The following is a 9,815-nucleotide window of genomic DNA, read 5'->3' as shown; positions in this document are numbered from 1 at the left end:
TATTTTAGAATATCCATCTTAAAATGCAGTGAAGTGGAACAGGTAAGAAAGTACAAAAAAAGGCACTAAAGTAGATATATTCCTGTGTAAAATATAGTGGGGTCAGAAATGACCCCAGTCGGTCATTTTAGTCGCTAAAATAACTTGGTTGCTTGAGGGTTAAGTACACAGTTGTCTAGATGTGGAAAGGCTAAGTCAGGTTTTTGGGGATGATAATTGCTAAACAAAACCACAAAAGTCATGAATTTACGTTGATAACTGAATTCTATACATATTAACTGCCACTAAATCATTCACTCTGCCATTGTTGCCTCCAGCTTTTCACAAGAAAAGATAAACAATAATTAACCCAAAATAGGCAGATGAAATATTTTCATTATCCATGCAGAAATGCATTTCGATGTCCACATCACAGGTATGAGGTACTATCGTTCACATCCAGCGAACAAGCATGTTATCACTTCATTCATCTGTCTTGTAAAAGTGTTTATTACCTTATTAATTACATAAGATGTAAATTATTCATTTAATGTTATATAATGGGGTTGTTCAGGAGGGTTGAGAAATGCAAGACCACAACTATAGTCAGTGGATTTATTGTGCTGTGCTAACCTGATTTTGGACCTCTCATCATACATCCTGTCAACAGTGTAATCACAGGCATGCCTTCAAACTCTGTTGAATTCATCTAAACTTTTCTGACTCCCACATATTCCTTTAATTGTAAGAGTGTGACCCTCTGACATCTTGTCAAGTCAAACTGAACAAGCACAAAGGTAATAAATCACAGCCAGGACTTTTAGTAAACTTTGACCACTGATGTAAAGTTGACACAGAACAACCGGAGTTACCATTGTTTACAGGATGAAGATCAGACAGCTACACGACACAGATCAAACAGTATCAGCTCGAAGTACATCAACTCCACATATATTAGCTTCATGAGAAAGACTGCTGATATGTCAAACAGGTAATTGTTACACACAGAAAGTAATTAAAGTGACCTTTTCCCATTACTAAATGCATGGTTGCGAAATTGAAATCTAATTTTATGATTTAGTAAAACCTTTTAAGTTGCAAACAACATTTTGAGGGGTTTGGATGATATAATAATGTTTATGCTTTCAAACTGGGAATCAACAAAACCTTTGACTGTGGAAGAAAGGGAATTTTGCTAATTTAAGGTAGTTAGTTCAACATAATTCCGTTAAAAGTTGTAGTAACTCAAAAACATTGTTATTCTTCTTCTACCTCATTACAGTATTTTTTTTAGTGTACAAACTTTAACAATAATTAGATAACTGATAATCACATTGGTGTGCATGGAGATTAAAGGTTCTTGTTTCTATGGATGTGAATCACAGGAAAATCAACAGCAAACAAAAAGGCAGACAAGTGCATGATTATGTTGCAAAGGTCATGCTTATTTAAAGGCATTCCTTTGAAACTAATCCAATCCAGATCTTTCTCAAGGAGTCTTGTGTACACAGGGGGTGTACACGAGTTCAGTTTATTTCCTTAACAGTAAATAACCTGAACCACAACCACATCATGGCATGTCTGTGGAGGTCTGCCTGTTGAGCTTCATATTCATGCCATCCATGGTAAAATGCCAGACCATAAAGACAGATGAATGTACAGATAAATGTAAATAATTACAATTATTGATAGAGTATTATGGATTAAGTCAGTTGATTTTAAACAATAGAAAATGCTTTTTGATAAGGAAAAAGTACGTATTTTGAAGCGTTAACACCCAGACTCTATGCTGCAAGATAGCATGTGAAACTGTTAAGAAGTAAGCAGTGAGCTAAATCAACTCTGAACATTTTAATACGTAGCAGAAATCAAAAGTAAATGGTAAATGGCTGAAATATTTAGAACGAAGGACAAAATTGGATACCATAAATAAGATTTAAAAGTTGTAATGGTTGATGGGATATGTACCTTTGTCTGTTGACATTGCAAGACAAAAAATCGACATTAGAAAAAGATGGTGGCTATTACAGATGTGTCTTCAAAAACTAATCTGATTAGAAATGATAGTTTCTTTAGTTCACACAGGCAGTCTTCTCTTTGAAGCTCTTCTGTGAGCAGCTGGATGGAGGTAGCAGGAATTATGTGACTGATTATCTATTCCACTAGAAGTACTACAACCCCCACCACAAGTGCTCAAAAAACAAATGTTCAAAAACTTAAATATTATCAATCATTATGTCCATACATTATCTATACACTACTTAATCCTCTGTAGGGTTACAAAGCATATCCCAGCTGACTTAGGGTGAAGGCAGAGGACACCCTGGACAGGTCGCCACTCTATGACAGGGCTTCATATACAAACAATCACACCATCAATCATTACATGTCATGTTTCATTTTGAAGTACTCACATGTTGTTTCCATTGCAGTTCACGTTTTTCTCTTGCTCCCTTGACCATTCTCACCCGCCCCTGGTTTAGCCTCCTGCCAATCTTGCCTATGTACACTGTATACTCCACGATTTCACGTTTCTTCTCCATATCTTTTTTGTTCATCCCCCGTGTCTTCCCATGATGACTTCCCAGAAGTTCTCTAGCGTAAGTGTAGCTTTCCCACTCCCTTCCTGAGTTGATGTGTTTGTTTTGGATCCGTACTGCACTGAGAGAGAAATTCAGAACTGGACATATCCGCTGGGACAGGTTCCGCTGAGATACTTTACATATTCACCTTACGGTAATGACCCAAAACATCTTTCTTTTTCTTGGCACAAAAGCATACAGTATATTTTGGCATTGTGTCAGTCCATCATCCACTGTTCATGGATTCTTACAGGCAACTCAGACTCAAGGCAGATGATTGGGAAGCATCTTCGGCTCTGTCATGCCCCAGTGTAACCCAGTACACAGTGTACTTCTGGCAGTTGTACAAGGTGCAAACACAATTCTCCTGATCCTGAGCAAACTATTACATTACTGGGTGTGACAGGTCTTCAACTGTCAGTGCCTACGTAGAGGCCCAGGAGAAGCTTTCAGAGAGCATCACTTTGCATATGCCTTGAGTATATCCACCTAGATTCAGCGAACATTTTAAGTGGTTCGACTCCCAGCACACGGCCTATTCAGATGTCTGAATCAGAACTTCCTATTTAGTAACAGCTCTTACTGTATATGCATTTGGTGCTGATATATTAAAAGAGAGGCTGCACTATGGCTCAGTGGTTAGGACCATCAACTCGGAGCTAGAAGATCCCAGTTTGCATCCCGGCCTGGGCCTGGGATGTTTCTGGATGGAGTTTGCATGTTCTCCCTGTGCATGCGTGGGTTTTCTCCAGGTACTCCAGCTTCCTCCCACAGTCCAAAACCATGCTGTTAACAGGTAATTCTAAATTGTCCGAAGGCGTGAATGTGAGTGTTTGTCTCTATGTGTAGCCCTGTGATAGATCGGTGACCTGTCCAGGGTAGGCTTCAACCCCCCCCCCCCCCCACGACACTAATGAGGATTAAACAGTGTACAAATAAAGGATGGATATTGAAACAGCCAATTACGATTAGCTGTTCATGCATTCTTTCTGCCTTAACTGGCAACACTGTACAAAAAATTACTCATAAATACAGATGGCATAACTGTAACAAATAAGGATAATAAATTACACTGTGACCATAGGTGCTTATTGCAATAAAAACTAACTCATATTAATAAATCAATCCATGCAGTACGGTGAACGAGTTACAGTGAACGACTGCAGAATGTGAAATGCATGAAACAGTGAAGGAAGACACAAACAAATGTAATAAAAGGCACTGTTTATTGACTTTCTTGTTGGCCATCTTGTAAAAAGAGGATACAATGTAACAACAGTGTAATAATTTAAACACTATATAAATAAAATAATGAACATGATTTGGAGGAGACATTTCTGTCAAATCTGAGTGTGATGGATGAGACGCTGGGTGTAAATGATAAAGAATGAAATGACAAAAAAATAAAGCTGTTACCGATGGAGGTTTGGCACTAAAGTTCATTTGATGGGTGATACTTTTTCTTTAAAGCCTTTCATTTGTATTTCAAATAACCAACACAGAGAGGCTGTTTCTCGGATTGCATTGCCGAGGTCAACAGTATACAGGAAGGATTTGACATAAAAACCTACAGTTGAGTCCACAGGTCGGAGTCTCTCACCAAAGCTGTTATTTCAACACAAGTTTTTTTTTCTTCGCTCAGTTGTTACTTCATATTCAGAAGTGTTTAGTGTATGAAAATTGCATGTTAGTTTGCTAAGAAATGTGAAAACGACCAAAATGACGAATGGGTTCTCTGTACTCCGACTAATGCTGGTGATTTGTTCAAAGTTGTAAAAGCAATGAAATAAACTGTTCACATGAGAGCTTAAACACATATGTATTAGTGAAAAGATTCTGCATTGGACTCATTTCAATCTACTCTTAAAAATAGTTTGTACCTCAGAAAAAACAAATAAAGAAATTGTGTTTTTTTTAGCTCGTTAATTCCATTTATAAGTCCTATTTCCTTTTATTAATTCTAATTTCATTTGTTTAACAAAGTGAGCTAGTGCGACACTGTGTGACAGAATACAGAGCTCTAAATCTGCCAGTACAAGAAGAAACGTAATTTCCTGTTAGATCCCACACACCTGTGGGATGTATCTTCCCGGGTTGCTAATCATGCAGACAAGCTGAAGGAGAGAACACTTATATAAGTGATGCAGAATGTGTCTGAATTGGTAGAATCAAGGCACTGCGAAGTACGTTTGCATGTATGTGTATGTGTGTGTGTGTGTGTGTGTGTGTGTGTGTGTGTGTGTGTGTGTGTGTGTGTGTGTGTGTGTGTGTGTGTGTGTCAATGTGGTCATATGCTTCATAGATGTGGTGTAAACTTCAGTCCACTTCTGTCAAGCCACAGGGCCTCCTGAATTCTTGTCCTCGCTCATGAATCCACTTGTTTGACACTGACAAAACAAAAAATAAAAATATATTACAAATGAGGAGCAAAATAGCACCGGCAGGTAAGAGATGCAAGCGTATTGGGATTATATGGAATATAAAAAAAAGACATCTATAAATGAATACATACACCTACTCTACTGGAGGACTCCCTCTGCTATATTGAAAATATTGACAATGAAAGGCTTAAATTGCTTTTAGTAACACCTGAAACACAAAGATTCTATCCCTCTTGATAGCTGTGATACCCTCACCATTTGTTCTTAATACACAGTCATGGAAAAAATCATTACACCATCCTTGTTCCTTCAATTTCTTGTTCATTTTAACCTGGTACAACTAAAGGTATATTTGCATTTGTTTGGACAAATATAATGATAACAACAAAAATAGCTCATAAGAGTTTCATTTAAGAGCTGATATCTAGACATTTTCATGCTTTTCTTGATAATAACCAAAATCACTTGAGTTCTTCCATCAATAGCTATGGCATTGTACTGCCAAAAACAGCTTTTAGACATTACATGTTTTCTTTTCTTTCTGTTTTGGTCACATGATCCAAACAGGAGTTAGTACTTGACTGCATAACCATTGTTTTTGATTACTGCATCCATGCGTCTCTTCATGCTCTCCATCAGCTTCTGACATTGTTCTGCTGTCACAGCAGCCCATTTCTGTTGGACAAATTCAAACTAATTTGCTTTGTTTTTGGTTTGTGGTTCTCCACTTTGCATCTGATAATTTTCCAGAGGTTTTCAATTGGATTTAGATCTGGAGATTGAACAGGCCAAGGTATGGTTCCAATGTTTTGATTCACCATTCAGGCTTTAACTGACTTTGTTGTGTGGTATTGTCTTTTTGGAAATTCCAGTCATTCCAGTCAGGAAAGAGTTTTCCAGTTGATGGAAGAAGACTGTTTTCAAACATGACCTGGTTCATTGGCTTTTCACACAATTGCATTTGTTCTGTGTTCCACACATACTGAAAAAAACCCAGATTGTCACTAAACCACCCCCATGTTTTACTGTAGGGGCAGACAGTCTGGTTTGTAGCTTCTCCATGCTTCCTCCTAACCAGTAAGTTGGCTGGAGTGGGCATCAAATGAAAATTAGATTCATCACTGAAGAGAACCTTAGCCCAGTCATCAACAGTCCAATCCTTGTGATCCCCAGCAAAGCGTAACCAGGTTTTCCTCTGCCTTTCGTTGATGAAGGGCTTCTTCCGTGCCTTGTGTGACTTCAGATCAGCTTCAAGAAGTCGGTTTCCAACTGTCCTTGCAGAACAAGTCACATTTCTTCACAGTGCCCACTCATTTCTAAGGTCCCCGGAGGTTTGATGACGATTCCTGACACAGGAACGAATGAGTACACAACCATCTGGTGGGGTAGAAAGACGTTTCCTGCCACGACCAGCTGGCTATTTGGTAGTACCGTGTTGGGATGTTTTTTTTCTTGGTGTAATGAACGGTTGTCTAGGCATTGCATGAGAAATGACAAATTCTGAACGGGTCCAAATGACTCTTTGAGTCTTTAAGGTTGCTGAACTCTGGACTAGGTCATTACAAGCAACCACAATCACGAGGAAGACAGCTGACTTGAAAGTTGTCCAGAAGACAATCATCAACTATTTCCACAAGGAGTTTAGGCCACAGGCTCATACCGTACCATAAAGAGTCACCAGACACCAGTCTTCAGGAAGGAGCAATAACTGTCACATTCCTAAGATCTAGCCACTCCTGAACCAGAGACAATGTCGAAGTGTCTCACATGGGCTGAAGAGAGAAAGAACTGGACTGTTGCTCAGTCATCTTTTATTTATTTTTAATCAATATACTCCACTGATTTCTTTTCCCACACCTGTAGAAACTGGGGTCAGAGCGCAAGTTCAGCCTCACTAAGGCTGATCCTGGAGCAGATAGGGTTAAAGGCCTTGCTTAGGTACGCAGCAGCTTGATGATGCTGGAACTTGAACTCCCGATCTTCTGTCCAGTAGCAGAAAGGTACACTGCTGGGATTTGAACCCAGGCTCTCCTGTTTAAAGTCATGTGAAGTTTCCACAGTCTGTGATGATTTAGGGAGTCATGTCATCTGCTGGTGTTGGTTCACTGCGTTTTCTCAAATTCAAAGTCAACGCAGCATCTACCAGGACATGTTGGAGCACTTCATTCTTCCAACTGCTGACAAGCTTTACAGAGATACAGATTTGCTTTTCTAGCAGGATTTGCTATCTTCCCACAGAGCTAAAACTACTACCAGATGGTTTACTGATCATGATATTACTGTGTGCTCGATTGGCAAGCCAAGTCCCCATAACACCTCTGCAGGCTCATCTCCTCCATGACACAATACAATGAAGTAGTAATTTGTGGTTAAGAGGCCCAAACAAGTATTCATTGTGTAAATGAACCTCCTTTTCAGAAGCTGGACATTGCTATTTGATCTTAATAAATATTCCTATAATATGAGATGCTGTTTTTTGATTTTATATTTGTCATAATCATCAAAAAACAAAACAGAAACACATGAAATATTTCACTTTATGTGTAATGAACATAGAATATATGAAAGTTTACATTTTTAAATTTAATTACATAGAAAAAAATACTTTTTTCTGACATTCTATATATGTTTCAGACGCAGAGTTTTGTGTGAACATGCAACACTGATTTCCCTGTCTTCAATATACAAACATTGTTTCCATGATTCAACTACAGTGACTTGCAGACTTCCTTATCAGTTTGTCTAATATCTTAGACAGGGCTTCTGTTGTCCTGTGTTCTGAGTTTTCCCTTAAATCTATCACTTGCATGTGTATCCAAATTTAACAACTTAACCAAGAATAACTAAATAACTAACTTTATTTTTGAGGTACTAATTCAATGATGTGTTTCAGAACACTGAACAAAAAAAAGTACTCATAAATGAAAAAATGTGATGACGACGATATATAAAGAAACACAACTTCCTTAAATATAATTTAAAAAAGTGGTCTCTTCCAGTCATTTGGAAAACTTCTGTGACCTCATATTTCTTAATATGGAGCAAAGATGGGAGTTTTTCTTTACTACAGTGTCTCCATTTCCAGTTCCCTTTAAAACCTCCATATTGTGCCCCTTTTTTGAAGACTTTTGCATTTTACATGTAAACATAATTAAACTTATGTGGGCATAGTAACCAAGAGAGAAGCAAGTGGATGTCAAAGGCTGACACCAGCGAAGTTTAGATTGCAATGATGCACAGATGGCAACATGAAAACACAGTAACCCACATAGTCCTGCTTTACTTGTTTTAATTCAATCTTAAAGCGTCCACTATTTCTAATTGTCCATCACCATTTAGCATGGAGTTTCCTTCAAGTTCTGACCTGTAGGCATACAATCAAAGCTAATGATAACGCAACCCTGTTGTTGTGGGGACACTGCAATCAATAACAAAAGTAACTCTCTGGGGTGCATGACGATTCTTGAGTTCATTCTTGGAGCAAACAGAACGTTTGTCGTGAGTTGCTCATGGCTGTGACATTATAGAGTGAGCAGAAGTGGCTTTTGTGAGTGAATAAACCTTTCTGACTCCTCTCAAGTTTTTAATACAAACAAAACACAATAAAATGGATTTTCACCAGATGAGACCTTTACTAAATTCAAACCCTGTATATATGAATCTGAACTTTGACTCACCCCATTTACTTCCTACTAGGACAGGACAAGCTGCATGTCTGGTCCTGTAGTCTCCCTCCCCACTCCTGAACAGATTATACCAGAAAACCGCTGTCCCCTGTGAAGACAAGAAAACATGGTAACACCCGGTGTGCATAAGGAAGAGGAGACAAAGATCCCAGAGACACTGAGACATACTGTATGTTGGATTGAATAAGTCTTTGAGCACAAAGAGCTTCATGCGGAGAGATGTCCGTGGCAGACATACACAGATACTTTATTTATTTTTGTTTAACCAGATAAGTTAGTTGAGAACTGATTCTCATTTTCAATAACGACCTGGCCAAGATGAACAACAAAAACAAAAAAAAGATACATCTGTTCCTCCAGCTGACTTTCAACTGGAGGAATGATCTTTGATAGATTGCCACACATTACACAATGATACATTAGTCCAAGGACATGACAAGTAAAACATGCAATAAAGAATGAAACATGAAAAGTGCATCTTCACTCACACGTACAATTCTCTGTTGTCGTTACCTTTCTAGGCCAGATTGCAGCTCCAAAGTCAGGAAAAACTGTGGCACCTCCTGCTTCGACATCACTCATCTGACAAAAGATAACAACCCGGTTGGAAACTCGGTCTCTGTTTTCGAATGCACAAAGGTACTCAATAATAATCTGTGTACAGCTTAATAATATACATACACTGCTGTTTCAATTTAGAACAACATGTAACATGTCAACATACTGAAAGATGCATGTATTACTATTACCATTACCATGTTTTCATATTCTGTCATTTCACATGTAAAAATAGCAAACTTGCTGCTGGAGGGGGGGTACATGCTAAACAAGAAAACATGAATGTGATTTTCATCCCATTCTTTAATACAAAAATGATATTTGTTTCATGTTACTTAGGTGTGTTGTATCTCATATTGCATTATTTTTACAGTTTGTCCACGATTCAAGCATGACTTTGTCATGAATGACTGCTGACTTTGTGAGGTGTTTTTCTTATGCTATATTTATGTTTCAGCGCCATGCATCTGAGGCATCGTGGAACAATTTTCATCACAACGATTTCTACTAATTTCATTTTGCAATGGCTTGATGCATGGATTTAACTGCTTTATATAATTCTGTCATATTTTCATCGAGTTGACCTTCATTTCCTTACAGATGACAAAGGTTTGAATGAACTCCTCTTT

At 38.2% G+C, this 9,815-nt stretch overlaps 1 protein-coding gene across 15 annotated transcripts in view; it reads right to left on the bottom strand.

The window, feature by feature from the left end:
- Nucleotides 1-3,768: 3,768 nt before the first annotated feature.
- The window catches only part of p4ha2 (procollagen-proline, 2-oxoglutarate 4-dioxygenase (proline 4-hydroxylase), alpha polypeptide 2), a 64,528-nt gene continuing 58,481 nt past the window's right edge, over nucleotides 3,769-9,815 (bottom strand). For all 15 annotated transcript variants that reach the window (XM_051937508.1, XM_051937506.1, XM_051937507.1 and 12 more), the window contains 3 exons: nucleotides 9,142-9,210; nucleotides 8,620-8,716; nucleotides 3,769-4,948 (listed from right to left, as the gene is read on the bottom strand). In XM_051937508.1, coding sequence (XP_051793468.1) covers nucleotides 4,878-4,948; nucleotides 8,620-8,716; nucleotides 9,142-9,210 — 237 coding nt within the window. In that variant the 3' untranslated portion in view covers nucleotides 3,769-4,877. The remainder of the gene's footprint in view (nucleotides 4,949-8,619; nucleotides 8,717-9,141; nucleotides 9,211-9,815) is intronic.

This window comes from Acanthochromis polyacanthus, chromosome 17 (assembly GCF_021347895.1).
Source record: "Acanthochromis polyacanthus isolate Apoly-LR-REF ecotype Palm Island chromosome 17, KAUST_Apoly_ChrSc, whole genome shotgun sequence".
Lineage (NCBI taxonomy): Eukaryota > Metazoa > Chordata > Actinopteri > Pomacentridae > Acanthochromis > Acanthochromis polyacanthus.
The sequence above is the reverse complement of the archived record's forward strand: the minus strand, read 5'-3'. Positions and strand labels throughout refer to the sequence as shown.